The sequence below is a fragment of the Sciurus carolinensis genome, chromosome 3 (assembly GCF_902686445.1).
Source record: "Sciurus carolinensis chromosome 3, mSciCar1.2, whole genome shotgun sequence".
Lineage (NCBI taxonomy): Eukaryota > Metazoa > Chordata > Mammalia > Rodentia > Sciuridae > Sciurus > Sciurus carolinensis.
Genome location: NC_062215.1, coordinates 150,762,051 through 150,787,825, shown reverse-complemented (window position 1 = coordinate 150,787,825; position 25,775 = coordinate 150,762,051). Strand labels below are relative to the sequence as shown.

The window sequence follows — 25,775 nt, the reverse complement described above, 5'->3', positions numbered from 1 at the left end:
TATGTGTATATTATAGATAGATAGATAGATATGAAATACTATCCTAAAGTAGTATATCATTTATATAAGAAAAATATTTACTCTTTGCTTTCAAACTAGCTTATTTTCTTAAACTTTAACTTGATTCAACCAAACTATTCAGCCTGGACATTACAGAAATTAGAAATCTGAATGGAACTCAAGTCAAATATTCTCACATTAATTGCCTCTATTTTGCTAAAATACAACTATTCTCCCAAACTAAGTTAATGGTTCCTTTCTTATTTAATATTTGATTTTTTCCCCTGCATACCTTTGTTCTAGCATAGGAGAAAAAACATTTATTGGAATTATTCTAGTATTAAAAATAAAACTGAGCATACATTTTCTAAATTATTGTTCTACAGAGGGAAAAGCTATGGATGATGTATCCACAAAGAGTACCAAAAAAAAAATATTTATCTGATCTCTCTCATTTTTATGTGTTGATACCATGAACTGTATTTTTCCAAGTTTGGGGGTTTTTCGCTACCCAATATTTAGAGAGAACATGATCTCAATATCAGATCAATATACTTATTTCCACTAATTCAAGAATACTATTTAATAATATTGAGTTTTGGACCTTGAAAAATTTGGGCAACTTATCCAAAATGACAGAGTTGTTTAATAACAAATTTTTATATCCTCTGGTTTCTAGTTCAGCATCTTTTATATGTTTTGGAAAATGGAAAGGTATTTAACAGAGGAAGACTATGGAGCACAAAGAAAATTAGTTTGAATTACAACCCACTCTTCCTGAGTTCTGATACATTAGGCCCAGCTACTTCTTGGAGTTCACTTAGACTTATATTTTATCTTAAAAGGGCAACGTTTTTTTCTGCCATGACCCACTCAAATTGAGAATAATCTTAATGTTCACATGGGTTATAACTTTATCATTCATTCTCCCACTCCATGTCAGTGAGTAAAGATATTCAAAATATAAATTTGAATCTTTTCTAAAGTAAAATAAAAACTAAAAAAAGAAAAGAGAAGAAAAGAAAAAAGAAAACTTGTCTTTGCTAGATCACTCAGGGCTACTCCAGTCTCACCACTGATGGTGATCTCATTTTCAAGACTATAGTTGAAAATCATGACTTTACAGTGTATAAGGATAGAGTTGCATCTTACCTTTCACATGGATAATGGTTCCATTGCTCTTCTCATTGTCTAAGTAAGGAGGAGGATACATAACCTCAATTTTGCAGAAATAAATATCTGTTTGGTTAACATACAAATTCCGGAGATAAAAAGTCACTGTTTCGTTGCCCAATTTCCCATCACAGTTGAACCCTGTATGTGAGTGAAACTGAAGTTGATGGGAGAAATTCCCATTCACAACACAGACTTCCACAGCACTATCCACGCCCTTATAAAGGGATGCCCGGAACTCCTTTGAGAAGAGGTTGTAGGTGTACTTGCAGCTAAGGTTGACCTCATTGTTGTATACCACAATCATGGGTGACTGCTTCACCAATATCTTGTTTTCTAGAGAGAGAAAAAAATAATTTGCTTAGAACAGGAGTATAAGAATATTTTTCCCTGAAATCAAAGTATATTAATTAACCAAATAAACAGATCTCCTACAAAGGCTTTCTCTAGGTAGATGAAGATTCAGGAGCTATCAGAATGAGAATTATACCGCTAGAGTTTGAAAGTTTACATTTCAATAATGTTTTCATCCTCTGGTAAATGGGACATCCGAGCATGTTTTCACCTAGAAGGCAAAACTTGCCCTTCTGCTGGCATTGAGCACCACAGCTATGCACTCGGAATTTTTGAATCTGTATTGAGATACCTAAGATGTCAATCATGCATTGGGCTGATTTCCTGATTAAGTGATATTTTTGGAAGCAGCTTTAAAGCTTTGTGACACAGTTGCACAAATAGATGTATTTTTAAGTTGTGAGACAGGTTTTTGTGAAGGAATTTGAAAGTTTTAAGACATTTTTGTTTTTTAATTGGCCATTCCAAGAGTGAGATAAAGAGGTAAGAAAAAAAAATGTAACCCCAAAGAGTTTTCTATAATTTCTCTTCCATAGCAAATTCAGAGAATTCTCCTCAAGAAATTTGTATATGTGTGCCCTTAAATCATAGAGGATTACAAAAGTTCCATGAGAGTTCTCTCTCTGGTCATCTTCTTCTTTCATGCTATTCAAACTAAAGATCAAAGAGTATGGAGACTATCTAATTCAATTTCTCACTTTAAAAGCAAAGAAACTTAAGCTATGTAATCAACTCCAGAGGAAAAGAGAACAGATTGATGTTGTTTCCCACATTAATATTATATTCCCATTGCTTGAACATAGTAATATATTCCTTTTTTTAAAATGACTGCATACGACCTAGAAACATTAGATGTTTTTTTCTAAAATCACTGGGCAAATAAATGGTGAGCAAAACCAGAACTAAAAGCCAAGTCAGCCACACCACCTAAGAAACAGGTGCTTAAATGTAAGCATTGAGGATCAATTTTGCAAAGACCCTACAAACTGTTTTTGAAGTAAAAAATAGCTTTTTTTTGTCTTTGATTCTAATTTCTTCCTACACCAAAATATTTGTTGCTATTGTTTTAGGGGCATGCTAATAATTATCTACCTATTTGCATTTTTAAAAGGCTTTTTGACAATCCGGTCAATACATGGGCAAAGAAACTGAACAGATACTTCACAGAAGAAGAAATATGATTGGTCAACAAATAAATGAAAAAAATGTTCAACATCTCTAGCAATTAGAGAAATGCAAATTAAACTACACTGAGATTTCATCTTAATCTGGTTAGAATGGCAAGTATCAAAAATATAAGTAATGATAAATATTGGTGAGGATGAGGGGGAAAAGGTTTATTCATACATTGCTGGTAGGACTGCAAATTGGTGAACCACTATGGAAAGCAGTATGGCAATTCCTCAGAAAACTTGGAATGGAACCACCATTTGATCCAGCTATTCTATACCCAAAGGACTTAAAATCAGCATACTAGAGTGATGCAGCTACATCGATGTTTATAGTAGCTCAATTCACAATATCTAAACTATGGAACCAACCTAGGTGCCCTTCAACAGATGAATGGATAAAGAAAAGGTGGTGTATATACACAATGAAATATTACTCAGCCATAAAGAAGAATGAAATTATGGCATTTGCTGGTAAATGGATGGAACTGGAGGCTATGGTGCTAAGTGAAATAAGCCAATCCCCAAACAAAGGTTATGTGGATACTAACACACAATAAGGTGGGGGGCGGTGTGGAATAGAAGTTCATTGGATTAGACAAAGAGGAATGAAGGTAAGTGAGGGGTGATGGAAATAGGAAAGACTGTAGAATAAATTGGACATAACTTTCCTATGTTCACATGTGAATATACAACCAGTGTAACTCTGTATCTTGTACAACCACATGAATAGGAAGTTATACTTCCATGTATGTATAATATGTCAAAATAAATTCTATTGTCATGTACAACTAAAACGAACAAATAAAAATGCATAAAAATGGTTATTTGAAGCAACGCCCACTTCTCCACCCTAAAGAATAAAATAGAATCAGAATCTGTTAAAAATGAATTTTACAATTTTAACTGGGTTTAGTTTCCTGTATTCAGGTATTCTGTTTTTGTTTTGGGTAGAAGGCTGTGTAGACCTAAATGCCTAATAACTTTTTGTCTCCTATGTGATTATCAATACCACTATGCATAAAGAAATTTTAAGAGTAAACCTCACAATTTAAATAGACCAATTTCAAGTAATGAAATAGAAGAAGTCATCAATAGCCTACCAACAAAGAAAAGTCCAGGACCAGATGGGTTCTCAGCCGAGTTCTACAAAACTTTTAAAGAAGAGCTCATTCCAATACTTCTCAAAGTATTCCATAAAATAGAAGAGGAGGGAACCCTCCCAAACTCATTCTATGAAGCCAATATTACCCTGATACCTAAACCAGACAGAGACACATCGAGGAAAGAAAATTTCAGACCAATATCCTTAATGAACATTGACGCAAAAATTCTCAACAAAATTTTAGCAAATCGCATACAAAAACATATTAAAAAGATAGTGCACCATGATCAAGTGGGTTTCATCCCAGGGATGCAAGGTTGGTTCAACATCAGGAAATCAATAAATGTCATTCACCATATCAATAGACTTAAAGTCAAGAATCACATGATTATTTCGATAGATGCAGAAAAAGCATTTGATAAAATACAGCACCCCTTCATGCTCAAAACACTAGAAAAAATAGGGATAGTGGGAACATTCCTTAACATTGTAAAGGCCATCTACGCTAAGCCCATGGCTAATATCATTCTAAATGGTGAAAAACTGAAAGCATTCCCTCTAAAAACTGGAACAAGGCAGGGATGCCCTCTTTTACCACTTCTATTCAATATCGTCCTTGAAACTCTAGCCAGAGCAATTAGACAGACCAAAGAAATTAAAGGGATATGAATAGGAAAAGAAGAACTCAAACTATCCCTATTTGCTGATGATATGATTGTATACTTAGAGGAACCAGGAAATTCCACCAGAAAACTTTTAGATCTCATAAGTGAATTCAGTAAAGTAGCGGGATATAAGATCAATGCACATAAATCTAAGGCATTTTTATACATAAGCAATGAATCTTCAGAAAGAGAAATTAGGAAAACTACCCCATTCACAATAGCATCGAAAAAATAAAATACTTGGGAATCAATCTCACAAAAGAGGTGAAAGACCTCTACAATGAGAACTACAGAACACTAAAGAAAGAAATTCAAGAAAACCTTAGAAGATGGAAAGATCTCCCATGTTCTTGGATAGGAAGAATTAATATTGTCAAAATGGCCATACTACCAAAAGTGCTATACAGATTCAATGCAATTCCAATGAAAATCCCAATGATGTACCTTACAGAAATAGAGCAAGCAATTATGAAATTCATATGGAAGAATAAAAAACCCAGAATAGCTAAAGCAATCCTTGGCAGAAAGAGTGAAGCAGGGGGTATCGCAATACCAGATCTTCAACTCTACTACAAAGCAATAGTAACAAAAACGGCATGGTATTGGTACCAAAATAGAAAGGTGGATCAATGGTACAGAATAGAGGACACGGACACAAACCCAAATAAATACAATTTTCTCATACTAGACAAAGGGGCCAAAAATATGCAATGGAGAAAAGATAGCCTCTTCAACAAATGGTGCTGGGAGAATTGGAAATCCATATGCAACAGAATGAAACTAAATCCATATCTCTCACCATGCACGAAACTAAACTCAAAATGGATTAAGGATCTCGGAATCAGACCAGAGACCTTGCATCTTATAGAAGAAAAAGTAGGTCCAGAGCTTCAACATGTCGGCTTAGGACCAGACTTCCTCAACAGGACTCCCATAGCATAAGAAATAAAAGCAAGAATTAATAACTGGGATAGATTCAAACTAAAAAGTTTTCTCTCAGCAAAGGAAACTATCAGCAATGCGAAGAAAGAGCCTACAGATTGGGAGAAAATCTTTGCCAATCATACTTCAGATAGAGCACTAATCTCCAGAATCTATAAAGAACTCAAAAAACTCTACACCAAGAATGCAAATAATCCAACCGACAAATGGGCTAAGGAAATGAATAGATACTTCACAGAAGAAGATCTACAAGCAATCAACAAACATATGGAAAAATGTTCAACATCTCTAGTAATAAGAGAAATGCAAATCAAAACCACCCTAAGATTCCATCTCACCCCAATTAGAATGGCGATTATCAAGAATACAAGCAACAACAGGTGTTGGCGAGGATGTGGGGAGAAAGGTACACTCTTACATTGCTGGTGGGGCTGCAAATTAGTGCAGCCACTCTGGAAAGCAGTGTGGAGATTCCTTAGAAAACTTGGAATGGAACCACCATTTGACCCAGCTATCCCACTCCTTGGCCTATACCCAAAGGACTTAAAATCAGCATATTACAGAGATACAGCCACATCAATGTTCATTGCTGCTCAGTTCACAATAGCCAGATTGTGGAACCAACCTAGATGTCCTTCAATTGATGAATGGATAAAGAAACTGTGGCATATATATACAATGGAATATTAGTCTGCCATGAAGAATGATAAAATTATGGCATTTGCAGGCAAATGGATGAAATTGGAGAATATCATGCTAAGTGAGATAAGCCAATCTCAAAAAAACCAAAGGACGAATGATATCGCTAATAAGTGGATGATGACACATAATGGGGGGTGGGAGGGGTTAGTGTTAGGGTTAGAGTTAGGGTTAGGGAGGGGGACAAGAATGGAGGAAGGATGGACTGTATAGAGGGAAAAGAGGGGTGGGGGGAAGGGGGAAAAAATAACAGAATGAATCAAACAACATTACCCTATGTAAATTTATGATTACACAAATGGTATGCCTTTACGCCATGTACAAACAGAGAAACAACATGTATCCCATTTGTTTACAATAAAAAAAAAAAGAAAAGAGTAAACCTATGTCCAGGTCCCTCCACTCCGAGAAATTCTGATTTCATAGGATCTAGGCTGGAATGGGGGAATTGATTTTGGGCTTAGGGAGGATGGGTAACAACTTTATTGAGATATAATTCTTGTACCATAAGGTTCATCCTTTTGAAGTACACAGTTCAGTAGTTTCTTAGGATAGTCACAAAGATATGTCTAGATCACAGTTATGATTCCAGAATATTTTCATTATCCCCAAAAGAAACTTCATATTCATTAGCAATCATTCTGAATTCCTCCCTCCTTCCAGTTTCTGGCCACCACTAATCTACTTTCTGTCCCTATGTATTTGCATATTGAATACATTTCATTTCAATGAAATCATATAATATGTGGCCTTTATATCTTTTTTTTCACTTACATGCTTTCAAGGTTCACCCAGGTTGTAACATGTATCAGAACTTCATCAGTTTTTATAAATTTTTGTATATTTTGTTTTTCCTTGTGTGTCTGTGTGTCTGTGTGTGTGCGCTCACACACACACTAGGGATTGAACCCAGAACCTCATGCATGCTAGGCAAGCACTCTACCACTGAGCTTGACTTTTTGATGATTATGAATAACACTACTGTGGATATTTGTGTAGACATTTTTTATATGGACATGTTTTTAATTCTCTTAGATATACACCAAGAGTAGAATTGAGGGTCATATGACGAGTCTATACTTAACCTTTTGAGGACTTGCCAAACTGTTTTCCAAACAACTACACCATTTCACATTGCCACTGGCAGTACATATAGGGTCCAGCTTCTCTAAGTCCTTGCTGACGCTTCTTGTTGTCCCTCTTTTCTAGTATAGTCATCCTAGTGTGTATGAAGTGGCACCTCATCATGGTTTGGTTTGCATTTCTCTCATGACTAATGATGTTGAGCATGTTTGCACATGCTCATTAGCCATTTGTTTAAATTCATACCATTTGCATATTTTAGTATTGGGTTTGTCTTTTTATTGCTGAATTATCAGAGTTCTTTTCTATTTTTGAAACAAGTTCCTTATCAGATACTCTGTGATTTACAAGTTTTTTCTCCCATTCTCTGTGTTGTCTTTGGTATTGTCTTGAAAGTCCCCCTCACCATTAATTCTAACATTTAGTTGGAACTGAAACCACTATGGCCAAACAGATTTTTCCAGCTGATGACCTACTAGAATCACTGGGGAAATCTAAAAATCCTTGATTATCAGGACAATTAAGTCAGGATCTCTGGGTATAAAACCATGGCATCAGCATTTTTCAAGTTTCTCAGGTGATTCTAAATTGCAGTCAAGTTTGAGAAGCAGTAGGCTAACAGATGGAAACTTACTTCTTATCCTCAAATTCATAGGCCTCCACAGGCTTTTCCAACTTCATTTCCTCAAATCAAAACCCTCCCAATTAGCCAGATCCTTTAAGTCAACATCTTCAGAACACACTTTCGGACTTCCCTACTTTATCCACTGACTCTGTGGAGGAGAGTACCATTTCCTTCTTAGGTCTCACAATAATCACGGTATTGTTCCTATGCCATTTGGACATGTTTTCATCTTTTGAACACCTCTTGTTTCATGTTTCAATTTATTTAGCTTTTTTTGATCTGTGAGAATTTCCTGTAGGCCCTAGTTTCCAAGCCTCTTAACAGCAAGGACCATGCGTTATACTTCTTCACAGAACACTGTGAGACTAATAGGATCTCATTAAGTAATTGTTGAGAGAGAGAGAGAGATGCTGATTTTACTCTATCATTTCTATCATTAGCGAGGTCTCACTACCATCTCATTAAATCCTTGTTGGAAACCAGTGTCTAAACATCTTCAGCTTCATTTACCATTTGTTCAACAAATACTCTGTAAAAGCACTGCTAAGTAAACGTGAGGAATCTTAAAAGTTCTTCCAGTCTTGGTATGAAATCCAACTTGTTTCTTTGTTTTTGTTCATTTGGCTTTTTTTCTTTGTTTACCTAGAAGGAATCTTTGGGCCCGTTCTGTCAGGATGGGCACAAAATGGCAGCGTTTTCCCTCCTTTTCAGAGAGGACAAATTGGGCATTTGTATTTCCGCTTACTAAACCCTCTGGAAACTTTCTACAGCTAATTATTTGGATTTGGTTTTAATGGGTCTTCAAGATTCCTTCTGATCTCTCTTTGAGAGCAGATATAAAAGAAAAAATGAGAACAGGACTTCTTCATGGGGATTAAAAAAAAAAAAAAAAAAAGAGCTGTGGGCAAGGAAACTGAGTGAGGCTAGAGAGAAACCCCAGATGGTTACCCAGTTTGGCTTCCTCATTCCAACACCCAACAATGAGATGGAGAGCAGGTGGGAGGGGAAGAAAGAAGGGAAAATTCCAGCATGCAGATTCCAGTTTGCTTAGTGTGTCTTGTCTAATTCAGGGTGTGACATCTTCCCAAGACACACACAGGAGATAAAAATTGATTCCCCCAAAATGAAATTCTTGGGTAACTCACAGTCTGGAAGGGAAGAAAGATATATAAACCAATAGCTAATTTTAAAATAGTGGCATATTGATCTGCAGTTTCTGAGGGCAACTGGGGAACCGTGAAGGATCTCTGGAGAAGATGACCTCTGGCCTGAGATATGAAGGATGATGCACATATTGATTTGACAAAATTTTACCAACTAAACCTGGATAAGATATGCCTTGTGTTGGGGGTTGGGATAAAGTGGAAGAGTGTGTGTTGAGGTTGAAGATGAGTTAGGGGACTGTGGGAAAGGTAGGACAAAGAGAAAAAGAGGGCAGTCTAGACCAAGACTGTAAGAAGGTGAGAATGCCATGGCAGATTAGGGAATTACAGCTGGATCGTGGGTTATAAAAGACAAGATTGGCAAAGCGACTATAGTTCACCATGTTAGAGAACTTGACCCTCTCCTGCATTGATGGGAACTTACTGAAGGTTTTAAGCAGAGAAGTGGATGCACACAACTTTTCATTTTATATAGTTCACTTTAGCAAAGATGGGGCAGATAAACTTGGAGGATACAAGAGTGAAACTATGGAGTCCAGTTAGGATACAGTTGTAGTCTAGGCAGGAGGTGAAAGGGACAATATTTTAATAGGGTTTGAAAGAAGTGGATGAAGTTAAGAAATAATTACAGGCTAACATGTGCAAAACTTGACGTTGACATAAGTGAGGTAAGAGAAAAGGAATTTCAAATGACTTCCTTAGACCACACAGACCAACCAATAGCAACTATTTTCCTTCTGCCTATCTCCTTCGTTCATCTCTTCTTCATTATGTCATCAGAATAGATGGTCAGAAAGTGAGGTGAAATTTGGACATCAGAGATATATTTTAAAAAAATTTCTCCAGCTTCAGGGATCATTGCAAGGAAAATGTAAACTAATTCAGAGGTTACTAGGAGCACAGTTGATTCTCTGAAGCTTATACCAGTGTTTGCTGTTTCTCAGAAGGGAGAAGCAGCAATTTTTATCTCCTCAAACTATTTTCCTTCACAATGCATAATGGGGTGAGGTAACTGAAAGATAGCTTTTTCTTCTGTCCATCATGGGGCCTCCAATTCAAACTTAAGCATTGTTGAGATTGACCTATTTCTCCTGAGCCTGTTGGACCTCAGCACAAGAAGTCTAGAACTTTCTCAGACAGGAGAAATTCAAGACTCCTATAGTAAAGCTGGCCATTACACATTCAATATCATCTTGATTGACTGAATATCCAGCCACTAAGTGAGGAAAAGGAAAATACTTAATTTTGTGACTCTGCTAAGATTTTTTTAAGGAAAATATTTGAAAACTATTGATTATAAGGCCATTTGATGAGGAGACATCCAATTTATTTGTCAATATTTACTTTCCTCTCTCTTCTGTGTCAACACAGATCATTTTTAAATTAGTCAACTATACATAGGTACAAACTTGAAATAACTACACATGTTTCATGCTGTGCTAATCTGTAGCTAATAGCCTCCTAACTTAGAGTTCAGGTTAAGTCTTGGCTGATAAACCTCTTGTTTTTCACTATTTATATACTTTTAGTACTTGGTCCCATTTGGGTGCATATCAATAATTTAGAAAAGACTGAGAAACTCTCATAGGACCTCAAAATCTATATCTGTTTTGGAGGATGCTGAATGAAAGAAAATAGTTTTTGTTGAAAACCAGTTACTTTAAGTAATATTGAACATATGTGATCATTATGAATTCCAGTAGATACTATAACTCTGATTCCTCTCATTTTCTCCTAAAATGGAGCATGTGTGAAAATTTATACCCCTCACTCTATGGGAATGGAATATAAAAACACAGATAAACCAAAGAAACTGATAACCAGAGCAACTGATCTTTGACTAGGATATATATTTTGGTTCTCTGAGTTTCTGGGAGTCCACAGTACTTCAAATAATTCAAGGACATATGATAAAATTTAAGGACATATCTAGGCTCAGAAGAAACTAGAAAATAAATAGCTTCCCCATACTACCTTCTGTTTGATTCCTTTCTACTTTCTGGATCATGATAGCAATGAAAAACATCCCTCTTAGCATACTTCGGTGTTAGAAAAGTCAGTTCTTTTCTTAGGCAAGGTCCATTTGGGTCAAATCTACTATGTTAAAAGAGAAATATTGTCAACTTATCAATTATATTTTATTCTGACATCAAAATGTTGAGTTGTCTGACATTTCCGTAACTGAATTGACAAGTTGTTTTGATGATGAATTAATGCTTTGCTTTTCAAAGCCTTTCCTAGCAGCTTACCCAACTAAAGGTGTGGAGACAGGAAGCAGTAACCTCAAACCTCTTTCCCTCACAGCTCCTGCATGACAACAGGCAACATAAAGATGAAGATTGGAGGTGAGAAGGTACTTATCTGCTGCTTATGAACAAGGCAGTGAGAACTAAAAGATTTCTCACAGATAATCTGTGGATCTTGTGACATAGACAACTTCTGGAAGGTTGAAAGTTGCTTGCGCTTCCATGAGAACAGAGTAGGGGTTGTGCGGGGGACTTGGTTATCAAAAAAAAAAAAAAAAAACCTTTGCCTATTGTAAGTGGGTCAATTACTATATTTAGTAACCAGGTCAACTCTGCACAGGTGGAATGGATAACCACCTCTAAGGTGTGGCTCCTAGCATCAAAGAGCCCCCACCCTAAAAGGACGCTCCTTGTCAGTTCAATTAATGCTTGCATTTTCAAAGAAGATGAAGCCGAAAATACAATGTGAGAAACGCATTGGCTTTAATGAGTAACTATGGCCTACATTCATGGGGCTATAAAATGCTTTCTCTTATTTTATCTCATCTGCAGTCATATGAACTCGTGAAGTAAATAGATAAGACAATCCTCCTTATGCCCAGTTGGTGAAGTGATGTCAAAGAAGCCCCTGAGTTTCCCAGGTTTCAGGACAAATGAGACTGGAGACCTGAGCTCCCATACTCTAAACTACTGGACTTGATCAAGAGGATGGTACCAAGCGTCTCAAGTGAGAGAGAGAACACCAGTAAGTAGGGAGTGAATGGAATGGGAAGAGGACTGGACCAAGATAAACTTCATTTTCTCCACCATTTTGATGGAGTCCCACCCTGTGGTGGTGGCCATTGGGGGGACTCAGCAGAAGGAAACTCGGAGATGATCTATGCCAATACCTTATTTTATAGAAAAGCCAACTGAAAGCAAAAGAAGTAAATGACTTTTTGAACAAGGTCACAGGAACAACTGAAGAACTGAAGTATTTATTTAGGTATCTAGGAGTAATGTTTTAAATCATGAATCAATAGAAAAACAAATTTGCTCATTTAATAAGATTGAACTGATTTCATGTTCTTATTTAAAGACAATATATTTCCTAACTTTTTTTTTGCAGCTATCTTCTTATTGCACATGCAGTAGTTCTTATCTACGATTTTGCTTTTTGAGGTCTCAGTTACTGACAGTTAACCATGATCCAAAAATATTAAATGGAAAATTCCAGAAATAAACAATTTATAAGTTTTAAATTTGTACCTTCATGCTACTGCATGATGAAATCTCATGCTGTCCCACCTGGGGTGAGTCATTCCTTTGTCCAGCTATACAGAGTGTACATGTTACCTGCCTATTAAGTCATAGAGTTGCCCTCTAGGTTATCAGATCAACTACTGAGGTATTTTACTGTTTGGGTGAACAATGCCCCAAAATGCAAAAGCACTAATACTGGCAACCTGGATATGCCAAAGAGAAGCTGTAGAATGTTCTCTTTACATGAAGAGGTGAAAGTTCTCTACTTAACAAGGGAAGGAAAATCATACACTGAAGCTGCTGAGATCTACAATAAGAATGAATCACCTGTTCATGAAATTGTGAAGAAGGAAAAATAAATGCATGCTAGTTTTGCTGTTGCACCTCAGCCTGCAAAAATTATAGCAATGGTGCATAAGTGTTAGTTGGAAAGAAAAGGCATTAATTTGAAGGATTTGGTCCTGAGATTTCAGACATCCCCTAGGGGTCTTGGAACCTATTCCCTGTAAATGAGGGGAGACGACTATACACAAAATGTTCTGCTTACAATTTGAAAGACCTCCTAAAGGTCATAGATAGATCCCAGTTAAGGTCTACAGACTGTATGTTTGCATGAAATGCCTCTTATAAATTATTTCCAATGCACAGCAGTAATTATACGATTGTAGTTCTTCCTTCTCAGCTTGTCCAAGGGTACAAAAGGGACTTTAATCAACACACAGAGTCATTTTTCAGTCTCACCCTCACTGGGTAAATCCTTAATTTCAGGGCTTTTGTGAATTACATTTGTTTGTCATATTTAAATTTACAATATTCCATCTTTTCTTTTCTGTATCATGAGCACCATTCACAAATAAAGTGGTATATAGAGACTGGTGGAGTCAGTAGTGGTTCATAAAGTTTGCACTGGTAAGCCAAAAAAGCAATTAGAAAGATACATGTTTACCTAGTGATTTCCTCCAGAACCTTTAAGAACTTTACAGCATTCCATTTATACATATCACAGTCAGAGTTTCTTTTGCAGTTGAAAAAAAAAATCAGGTTATAAGATCCTAATCATGTTGTTTCCTTTTTTTTAAATTCTGACTGAACAGAATTTAACATGTTAGGTAGGAACCAAAGAAAATGAAAGCTTTGTACTTTCGGCCATCTTTCCCTATGATGTTTGTGAGCAAATTACAAAGATGAAACTAGTTCCCCAGGCACAAAACACCTCCCTCCTGACCACAGAGCTGGTTAGGTTACTGTAACTTTCCTCTGAGTACATTTCCTGTTTAGCCTAGGATACCCTTCAGCGCCTGGTCATCTGACCACTTGTTCCTTTACAGGCTCCATAATGGGCAGGCTTCCCCACAGGCCAATCCAGCGTTTGCTCTGGAACCTGAAAGCCAAGCTCTGCTCTCCAAGAGTAAAGTGACACTCAACAGTCAGTGATTCTGATAACTAGCTGCTGGCTTGGCTTCATTCAGATATCAGAAAGAGGAGCACAGAATGTTCGCCAGTCTATAGCATCTTTTGTCATCCTTTTGAGCTACTAAGAAGATAAAAATGAAGCTACTAAAGACCTATCATGCATCAAATGGTCTCAGACTCTCTGAAATTCACATTAAAATGAAAAAAAAAAATGCAGGTTACAGCTTCAAAATAACTTTGTGATCATTTCATATGATTCTAGTTGATTATTATCTTGAAACTCTCCCAATGTTCACAAAGAACAGTGATTTAGGGCTGGGGATATAGCTCAGTTGGTAGAGTGCTTGCCTTATAAGCACAAGGCCCTGGGTTCAATCCCCAGCACCCAAAAAAAAAAAAAAGAACAGTGATTTAAAGAAAGTCTAAAAAAAAAAGACTTTGAGTAAGCATGATATGCATGCATACATCTTATATGCATATGTATGCATATAATCTCATTCAGGATTCCAACAGAAAACAGATGGCATACTCAAAATTGGGCAATACGGGAGGGTTTATTTATGAAAGATGACTGGTCAAGGTGTGGAGATATCAATGCTACAGTGCATACACTGGAAACAGCTATGGTACAAGACATAATGGGTGACCACCTCTGGCTTGTAGCAGCAAAGTTATGACCACCCTTAGATCTGAAGGGATGAAGCAACCAGGAAGTTAACAGAACCAGAAGGAAAGAGAATTATATAGAGGAGGCAAGCAAGACATCTGTTGAGAGAGTCAGAAGAATCAGCCAGCCCCATCTAAGATCCAGTATGTCCCAGCTATCAACTTTATCAAGCACATTAACTCTTATTAACAGAACATAAGATTTTTAAACAAAATCTAAAGTAACTTTAATTCAAACAAGGACAGTTGATTATAAGTAACAATAAAAATAGAAACCTAATCAATAAATTTACTAAGCAAGAAGTTGCTCTTGGCCAGCTAGCTCTAGACCTAAACCAGAGACTTAACCCTGTGTTCTTTCATAGACAGACACTATAGTGTAGAGGACCACTCATCCTCATCCTTTTAAAATATTATCATGCTACATGCAACTATCAGAAAGTAACTCAGAGGTCAGATATTTCCAGAGGAAAAAGTTCCATCTGAACACTTAGACCTAAGGCATTCATTTCTGAGAGAAAAAGTTATCAAAGTAATCAATGAATACTTTCTGGAAAAAAATTTTGATTAGTTGTCAGAGAATTGTTCTTTGGTATTCTGACTCCTGCAATGACAGAGCCATTCATTCAGCAAGTTAACAATGGGATCTAATGTGCTTGGTTTTGAGGAGATGGGAGGATGTAAACCACAGAGCTGCATCACCCTAGGAGAAATCCTAAGGCAGGTACAAACTTAGCTACACTCCAGACCCATGGAAGGTACATGAACCTTAGAGAGGTTCATTGGCAGTCACATGGAAGGGGCTGTGTTTCCAAATGGGGTGACTCTGGAAACTTTTGTAGGCTCTACCCTTTAGCTGGGCCATGAGGTCTGGGGAAAATTTAGACAAGCTGATTAAGAAAATGTCCTTAGTTTAAGTGTTTGTTGAGAACTAGCAGAGCATCTTATTTATGTAGGGGGAAATAGATGAATATGGCTGATACCAATTGTTGAGGGCCTTTAAGGCCACAAAAAGGCACATGGATTTTACCAGGAAAGCCATCGGAGATGTTGAGAATATCGATGGTGTGTGATTAGTGTTTCTTCAGGAGGGTTTGCACAGCAGCAAGGACCAAGGTCAGAAGCCAGGAGAGACGAATCAGGAGGCTGCTACTGCAGCATCCTCGTTAACTTATAAGACCTGAGCGGTGGAGGTGGCAGCTGTAAGAGGTGGACAAGACCTTGGCACTCAGTCTCACAGACTGGTGGTGAACAGGATTGGAAACTGACTAGGAGTTCATAGACTGGGTGAGTGCGAGAGCGGAGACTCCACTGACAAAAGTAGGTAAGTTAAGAGAGGAAATCCATTTGGAAAAAAGTTGAAGGAAGCTAGTCAGAGATAGAAACATTCATTGGAGAGTCATCTGTTTTAGGATGAAAGTTAATCTTAAAACTGCTAAAATGTCACTGCTTGCTCTGTGATCCATCCCTACCCCTCAGAGACACAGCCCAGTAATGCAGGGTGTGAGCACCCTAAAACTGAAACTCCTACATGCTCAGCTAGATGAATTTGTGTGCAATTTCACCCAGCCCTTACCATTCACATGTGGGCAATTTTCCTCTCATCCTCTAATATTAGAAGTATAATCTAAAAGGATAATCCTAACCCAAAGTGGATCCATACCAAAAATCACTGAACCATCTCCAAATCAAATTTTATTATTCTAAAAGTTACCTGTAATCCAAAGGGTAGATAAGCAGGGTTTATAGTTTCCCACATAAATATTATAACAGTAGTTCTGTTAACAAATCAAAAGAAAACTCAGAGGTATAAAGTGATCCCTTCTATTAATATATTGCTTTCTGAATATATATTTTAACCTAGTAACCAAACTTGGGAACCATACTTTCCTCCTGAGCCACCATTATTCTGAGCCTTCATTCAAAATCACTCTGTAAGGACACAGTACATGTTTCCTGTCTACTCCATTCTCTCTAAATCTTACACCTTTGAAGAGCCTGCTCAAGACCACTTTGGCATATACAAAATCTTCTAGGTAAGTGTCATGGCCCAGAAATTTGGAAATAACTACTGTGATAGACCTTAATATTGCATAGGAAATAAGAGATAGGGCAATATTGTCCCCCGAAGTGTTGTAGTCATTTCTAAGCATGTTAGCATCTAAGATCATGGTTATCCATCTTTCTAATCTATTTCAGAGATAACTGTCTTGCAATTCTTTGTATTTGTACTATTAAAACCATAAGAGCATCCACAGAGGGGTGAAGTGGGTGGGTTGCCATGTTAGAGCTAATAAAAAAGCTAGCATTTTTAAATTAAACTTTAGAAGCATTTTTAAGACAAAATAATAGACTTAAGATATCCTCTAGTTCAATTCCTTCATATATCAGATGAGGAAACTGAGACCTAAAAAAATCGAGTCCTGGTATGACAGGCCAAAGCTCCTAATCATGTCTCCCTTCCTTGAGAAGTTTTTGGCTTTAACATCTGAGTCTGAAAAAAAAAAAAAAAGGCAGAAAAACAGCAGACTTGATTTTCCCAAAGCCAAGGTCAAGCAGTCACATCCTTGTCCCAAAAAATACAGGAGATGCTGAGATTAACATCCCTCATTGGAAAATGGAGCCCTGCCCAGTTTGGACAGGGTTGGTTTGAACCTCGTGACCCTGTTATCTCAGCCAGGAGCTGAGGTCAAACCAGTCGAGTCGAGCAATTACGAGTGCTCAAGCAAAAATTTAAAGTACACGTGGGTTTAAGTCCTCAGAGTCGAGTATGCATTATCCCACTGGCCTTGTTGACAGAGGTTGACACAGAACTCTAGAACCAATCCCTAGAGAACTGGACACATGAACACACATTTAACAAAGCAGTCTTCAGTCTCGGGTCTGCCAGCGCGGTATGACTCACCTGTCCTAGCTTCACCCCAACATATCTCTGCCCCTGTAAGTCCTTCTCTTCCTCTCCCTCTTTGAGATTTGGCCTCCTATCTCTAATACTCCCATCTCCTTGTGAAAACTACTCCCACCCTCCTCCTTTCTCTCTCCCACTTCTCCATTCTTTCCTATTAGCCTTCCCCCTCCAGTCCTGCAATGCCACACACACACACACACACACACACACACACACACACACTCTCCAGTCCAGCACTGGCTCCTTCCACATGACAAACACGATGAAGTCATTCAGTCTGTAAACATTTATTACATACTGACTGTATAAAATACCACAGTAGGCATTGGAGGTGATCTAAGTTCCTAATCATCTTCACCATATCTATCCATCTCCTCTTCTTTTCGCTGTCTCTCTTTTGACCCACTCCACTTTTTCTTAACCCTGTTAAGTCTCATCTTCCTTCCCCCATGGCTCTGTCTACACTCCAGAGTCCCACTGGCCTCCTTCTCAAGCCATTGTTCGCTCCTCTTTCCCTCCTGCATTCAGTGCTGTTACCCACTGTCTCTTCCTGCCACTTTCCTCCCTTGACTTCACTGGCATGTCCCCCTCCTCCCTTTCTCACCACATTCTCTGTCTCCTCCTCTGGCTCTTCAGCTGACTCCTAACCAGAGCTGTTTTCCAGATTCAATTCAACTCACTGCTTTTCTAGTTACAACACTTCCTTTCAACTCCACCCTCCAAAGATAAGGATTCCAAAATACTATCTTCTTATCCAGTTCAACTGCTTCAAAATGTCTTGAAAATAAAGTTTAAACTTCTTTTATCAGCATTAAGACCCCTGCTTAATCTTATCCTTTCTCTCCAGGCCTCCATACCTTTGACTTGCCATCTGTTCCAAGAACATTGAACAACTTTCCTGATTTAGTTTCCTTATTAATATGACTTCTTCCTCAGGCAACATAGCATTGGTAAGAACATGGACCTGGAGCAAGACAATCTGGATTTCTATATCTACCAGCTGTGGTTGCAAGCTAATTACTCTGCCTGCTCAGTTTTTCAGTTTTCTTCTCTATGCAATAGTAACTACTCCACAGAAATTGGGAGAAGATGAAATAATTAATACAGGAAATGTCAGCTAGAACAATGTACGATGTAAGTGCAAAAGAAATGTTAGCAATTTTCATTAATAACAAAAGAAATGTTAGTTAGCAATTTTCATTAATAATATTATCCATTCAAATCCTGTCTACCATTAAAGTCCTGCTCAACTCTGAACTCTCCATACTTACTGTCCTACGTTAATCCTATCAGAATATTTCTTTCAGCCTTCCTCATTTTGGGGTTAGTTTGTTCATTTCCTTCTTCAACAAATATCTGTTGAGTACATACATGCTGCAGCATTTTGCCTAATACTGAAGATATAAGAGTGAATAAGACATGATCCTGCCCTCAAGGAGCTCATAGTTTTCTAGAAAACAAAAAAATGGATGGTCAACTCACACAGTAACAATTTTGGGAGCTTTGAATGATAAGGAAATCCCTTAATTTGCCATTTAGTGTCTCCAAAAGGACCTTCAGATGATAGGTAGAGGAATATTCCAGATTGCAAGAATAATATATGCAAAATCATGAAGGCATCAGTTAGCCATGGGTGGTAGGGGGATGCCTAATGTTATCACTTATCCACTTCCAGATGTTGTTATATGTAGCTTTCTCAACTAAATTGTAAAGCCCATGAAAGCAGAGAGAACTCAGTTAATTACATAAACAATACTTGTGTGTGAAGTCTTTATGTTTCTTTTTCTGTTCTATTTCCTCAGGCTCCAATAGACACTAAAATACAAGAGAGGTTTAATAAATATTTGTTAAAGTAAGTTACACTCCCATAGGAACTCCTCTTCTGAGTCCGCAATAAAGGCAGAAGTATCCTGGAGAAGCTTCCTCAGGGAGGTGGATCCTGTACCAAAGTCAGAAAGTGTAAGACAGGAGCATCTAGATAGGCAGAAATGGGGAGAGAGTGCAATCTAAGAAAGAAAGGGCTTCAGTCAGGTCACAAAGGGGGAGTGCAGGTGTGAGTCAATAAAGAAAGCACTAATGTGGGAGTTGGGGGCCTTATGTTAGGGCACAAATGAAGATAGTTGGAATATGCAAGATGGGACCAGCCTAAAAGGATCCAAAAATGCCAAAAACTTTTGCAATGTCATCTTCCTATCAGCATCTTCTAGAAACCATCAAAACACTATTTTTTGCAGGTTGAGCAATGTCTATGTTCCCTCTCATTTCTAAAGATACGTGGCTGAATTCCACATTTCTCCGGATGGTTCTGTTTATAATTGTTTTCATAAAATAAATTGGTGTGGATAGCATATTATTCACACTGGTCCTAATTTAAAAGAAAAAAAATTTTAGAAAGATTTCACAATTCTCATTTTTACTTGTGTGAATCTCAAAGTGGGTTTTTGTATCTGTCACAGAATCCAGACTAGTATCTTGCACATAGAGGACATTCAATAAACACCTGTCGAATAAGCATATTAATGAGGACCTGTCTTGCCAAAGCACAAAAAGAAACAGGACCTGCTAACACCCTATTTTAGTTCCCCAGGAGTCTCAGGGTAGAAGGAAACTCTCCTCATATACACCCAGTTCTCACCCACTTTCTGTGAGAGACTCTGTGGATCAGAAATGGAAACTTCCTGATCTTAAATTACAAACTCCTTATTAGTAGCAGTGTCCAATATCAAAGAAAGTTATCGGGTCCCTCAGAGGCTGCAAATGCAGCTAAGTGATGATCTAACACTGTATTGTGTATGAGGTATACAAACTTTTACCTTCTCAGCAAATTTTTAAAAAGTCAAACACCCACCTACATTCTCAATAAGGGAACATACGTCATCGTTAGAATGGGGGACGTGTTGCTGGTGTAATCTGTACGTTGTGTGGTGACTGTAAGTTAATGAGGTGATTCAGATACTGTGGACAGGGGCTCATGATTAGATTACAGACCAAAAGTAACCTGTGAGTAACTGAATGAAACCCTCAGGAACTATTAACCTGGTTACCTCGTCAGCCAAAGTCCCCAAGATAATGAAGATGATGACAAAGAAAAGATGTTGGTAATGGTGATTAAGAGATAAAGGAGTAGAGAAGAGTCAAATAAGAAATTCTCCACCACCTGGAAGCTTCTCCTCTAGCAGAGAGAACATAAATACACATAATTTGGATGGACAAACAGACTCAGCATGATATTAGTTGAATTACTAAGGCCCAAGAATTTGAAACTCTTTTTCAGAGAGAAAGCAAGTGGGTAGCTCTTGATCCCAACCAGCACACCTCTCTTCTAGAGTTCAGAGTCATCAAAATGAGAGTAACAAGCAAAAAGTTAGACATTCACTTGGCAAACACCTCCCCGCCCAGCCCCACTGGGGACTGAATTCAAGGGTGATTTACTGCTGAGCTAAGTATCCCCACTCTTTTTAAATTTTGTTTTAAGACAGAGTCTCACTAAGTTGACAAGGCTGGTCTCAAACTTGCAATCCTCCTGCCTCAGTCTCTGGAGTAGCCAAGATTACAGGTGTTCACCACCGCACCCAGCTTACAAACAAGCCAGGACCTGGGATACCTTCCCTCTGGCTTCAGGGACAGATTCTCTTTTAACAATCCTGACTAAAAGGTCTGGGTATGTTGGGGGTTTTTGTTCTTTTCTTAGCTTTTTGTGGGTTGATTGGTTTATTGGTGGTGATGGTGTTAATACCATAACACTAACCAAAAAGGAGTCCATGAAATCACCAAGAAAGAGACACACAGATACTTTCACACAGCACAGAAAATCAGAGACTCCTCCAGTCAGCCAAAAACCACCCAGATGTCATTTTTTTCTGATGATTGGCTAAACTCTCTAAAGAAATGTTCCAACCTCTGTGAAGTAAAAGCAAACAATAATTTAACAGAAATAAAAAGATCTTATCCCTTGCAACAACTGCCGTAAAATAATTGTGCTTTGCAAGAGGACCTGCCCTTTGAGTTTTACGAAGCCTGAAATGAACCGTGATCCTCATCAATGCCCATATTAGTTAACATAAAGAGCTATTGTTTTAGATAAGCCACAAATGGCATTTCTTCTGGGATTTTTGTGTCATCAAGGTTTTTTGTTTTATAAATGTCAGCACACTGCCTGCAGGAAACACTTGCAGGAAGATGTCCATGTAAGGGACAAGCCACATGGTAAGCATAGGGCATTTCTCAAGAAAAGAAGAAAGACATGAAACAGAAGGGTCCACCTCTAAAGAAAGAGAGGCAGCAAGATTCCCCTCCCACCCATAGCATGTGAGTACTTCAGAGTTCTGATCACAGATTCATTTCTATTTCTAATCTATCTGTGGCAATGACTCATTCAATTTCCTGGAATTGATATATTGATATTAATTTTATAGTCCTTGCTGTAAAAGCCCTTGCTGGGTGGTTGCTCAAAAAAAAGAAAAAGATAATTTATTATCTTAGGTCATAGTAGTAGAGTAAAATAAATGTTTAAGCAATGCCCATATTTTTAAAATATCCATCAAATTTACTTCAACTAATAAGAGACCAAATTCTTCTTTTAACAGTCAGAAAAACTGGCTGCAGTGCGTTGGAAATCAGGTAAACACAGCAATCTGTTGATTACATTGTATTTTTCAATGTTAATTTTTTCACCTTACTTTCCCAAGCCCCCAGAGCAACACTAAACTCTGAGCAGTAAATAACTATTTTCTTTTCTTATAACCGCAGAGAAGTCATTTGCTGAAGACTGAACTAAAGATAAAGTTTTTAATTGCTTCGTTTTGCCGATAAGACTTTTTTATTAAATGTCAATCATTTTCCTGCCTTCTGTGCTTCTCTCAGAAAAAGAAGAGCTGGGAATGCAGCAGCATTGGAAAGATCAGTCGTATCCAAACTGGTCATTTTGACGGTTTTTTGCTAAGGTTTGGGGAGAAATGAAAAGAAACACTCTTGTGGAAAAACAAGGGATGATATCCTGATTTTTGTCTTCATACTGAATGATCAGTTTCCTGAGAAATATAAACAATGCCAGATATTAGCCACATACACACCCCTTCTACCATTAATCATGAATCCTTTTTTTCCAGGCCATGCAGTTCCAAATTGGACTCACAGTCCAAAAGCCAACAAAATCCTGTCTTGTGAATCTCAGTTGCACAGTTATCCAAGTCTCATAGAAAACATGCAGCCTTAGCAAAGAAATTGTCCAAGTTTCCTCACTCTTCCTAAATAATTTCTTTAATTTAGCCATAAAGACTTTCTACAGCACCATCCAAATCATGAAGAGTAAGGTGGGCTTAAAGTAAGTACTTCCAGCCCTGCTGTGAACCAGTGAGTTAGAATTATTAAATCAATGTTAATAAAGAACTGTTTGTATGTACACACATACACACACACACACACACCTCAACACAGACAATAGTAGCTTCTCACAATGCAAAGGAGGACAATTCCATTTTGATCAGAGAATTTCCTTATCTATAATTTCTTCATGGAGGGTGAACACAGAAATAAAAAACACATGGAAGATTTTGCAGCATTAGAATGGATTGTATATTTTTGTATGTTGAAATTATCTTCTTTCTCATAAGATTTTTTTACTAAAAGAGGCATTTCAAAGTATGACTTCTACCCCCCGTCCCATTCAACTTTATTAGTGACCACACAGCATCAAATCCTAAAAGTTATTAGGAAAGAGAGCTGGCCTTTCAAAAGTAAATGTATCTCAAAGTAGAAAACAAATGTTTCACATGTGTGAAATCTCCAACCACTTTTTTAGTTACCCCCCTTTTAATAAATGTTCTAAAGGGAAAAATACAAAGCTTTGAGTCTTACCAAAAAAACTTCAAAAGAGAGTGAAAGAATTGATGACAGATGGTTGTTCCCAAAGCACATCAGAAAAGCATTTTGTGTGCAATTACTAAGGGTAAATAGTTTTTGGTCAGTCCCTTGCTGGCTAAAAATTAAGACATTGTAAATATTCTTTTAAAATAAATTCTAAAGATCCTTTAAACATGAAGTGAAAAGAAGTTTTCAAAATAAATTTTTAAAATTCTTTTATAATGTATTTAGTAGCTCTAAATGCTTGGTACCAGACACTAGGCACAACCTGTCACCAGCTAATGTCTCTCATTATATCAACACCTGTTGTAAATATACAGTTTGTGTTCACTGGCATATCAGACACCAAAAACAGAGATATGTGTAACTATTGTATTTCTACAGGTTGGGAAATTATACTTTTTGCACACCGTTGATGTTTAAGAACACCACCAGCAGGTCATGCTGTCTCTGTGCCACCAAAATAAATGAGAAAGAAAATTGAAGATGCTGGCCCTGCAAAGGATCTCTCAGGGAAAAAAAAAAAAAATAACAATCCTTACTTAAACACACCTGTTCACCCCTTCAGTCCAATTTTGGAGCAAAGTAAGGACCCTTTTCTAACTCCAAGAACAAGTTGAATGAATGTATTACTCCACCCTGCCAAACAAGCTTTTTCTGTTACAAACTGTGGTTTTCTGGAGATGATTCTACTGTGGATTTATCCTGGTCTATACAATTACAAATCAGATCACGCTGGGTGGAAGAGCCTAAGGGTCAAGATCACAGGCTGTGGAGTCCGGCTATGGTGGTTTGGACTCTGCCACCCACAACTGGATCCTGTGTATCCATAGGGAACTTAACATTCCCATCCCTCAGTCTCTTGATCTGCAATGAGGTTTACTGTGATAACTGCCTCCTGGATGTGAGAACTGATGCTGCTCCCAGTAGGTGCTCCTCAAGTGTCAGCTGTATCATCCTCCTCATCATAGTTACTGGGTTCTAAGGATTTTAATCTAAACAGATTTCAGCTGATAGTAAAAGAAAACTCACTTGTTAGCATTTGCATTGTACCAGCTTCTTCGGTGACTCCAGGATTCATTTTGGCATGCATTCAATTCAGGTAGAAATAGTAATAAAACCAATACTGATCTTGCTAGCCGAGCATTGACCCAACTAAGCATTTCACATGGATTATTTCATTATATCTCCACAATGACCTTAAGATGAGGTTTATTATCATTTCTATTTCACAGTTAGGAAACTGAGGTTTGGAAAACTTAAATACCCTTGGCTTAGTTAATAAGGACTGGATCTGTGATGTGAGCCCAGGCAATCTAAATTCAAAGCTTTCAGAGCAAACCTGCTTACAACAGTTTTCTTAAACTAAAGCGGGGGAAAGGTTTGTAAGCTAAAACTTCTTGGGACATTATCGACTAGTAGCTAAATAAAAGCTTATGTACTTCCAAAGAACTTTTGTTAAAGTACATTTCTGTATTCTGAGAATCAGGGAGTTTCTAAATTAAAGGTTACCATATTAAAGTCAAACTACTAATTTCACAGGTTATTTCAAATGTAAAATAAACCATGCTGATTGCAAGGACACAAAAGAAAACCTAGAGGAGGAAGAAAACAAAATTGTTTACCTGTTACTTGAATCGAGGGGAAGAAGTTGAGAGCCAAGAGCAGCAGCCTGAGCATCATTGTCCTAACAAGGGCCAGGGCTCCAGCCCCTCCTCTCTGAGGAACCCAAAGTGTGAAGTGAACTGAAGACACACCTGCCACTGCCTGAGAGTCTCCGTCATCCACGGAAACCCCCAACTCACTTACTTCCTTAGAGCACATGATCAAGGGACCCAAACCACAAGGCGCGGTGACTTTCACACCAGATGTTACATTGTTTTGATGACTTTAGATTTTTGCTTCTTCTTTGAAAGGCAAGTCTTTTCTTATCACTGAAAAAGTGATTCGGTCACTACATAAAGGGCTCGTGAGAATTATTTCCTATCGATAGGTATCAAAGCTATGAAAAATGGGTGTCTGAAATCCGGCAGGAGCTTAAGCATAGACAAGTGAGGTGTTATATGAAGAAAGCAAGCCCCTTGTAAAAGAGAAGTTCTCATAAGATGGGAACAGACCAGGTCTAAAAACAAGCATTGTACTGTAAGAACTGAGAAATGCCTGCATAAGTGTTTAAAGAAGTTATAAATGCCACGAATTAAAACGTTTGTATTGGTCGTCAGGTAGACCTATGGAATATTCAGCACACAGTGCTGGGTCTACACCAAACTTTTCCCAACTTACTTCTAGGAACTTGAACAGACTCAGCCCACTGAATGTCTGAAGGAGGTTTCCTAAGCCAAGAGGTCAAAATATGGCTGATGAAATCTTAGTTTTGATTTGCATTTCTCTAATTGCTAGAGATGTTGAACATTTTTTCATATGTTCGCTGATCAGTTGTATATCATCTTCTGTGAAGTG

At 37.7% G+C, this 25,775-nt stretch overlaps 1 protein-coding gene across 1 annotated transcript in view; it reads right to left on the bottom strand.

Annotated features, from left to right (window-relative positions):
* The window catches only part of Cd28 (CD28 molecule), a 33,151-nt gene extending 8,101 nt beyond the window's left edge, over positions 1 to 25,050 (bottom strand). Inside the window, exons 1-2 of the mRNA XM_047546448.1 lie at positions 24,941 to 25,050; positions 1,153 to 1,509 (exon numbers count right to left, since the gene is read on the bottom strand). Coding sequence (XP_047402404.1) covers positions 1,153 to 1,509; positions 24,941 to 24,998 — 415 coding nt within the window. The 5' untranslated portion in view covers positions 24,999 to 25,050. The remainder of the gene's footprint in view (positions 1 to 1,152; positions 1,510 to 24,940) is intronic.
* Between the last annotated feature and the right edge of the window lie 725 nt (positions 25,051 to 25,775).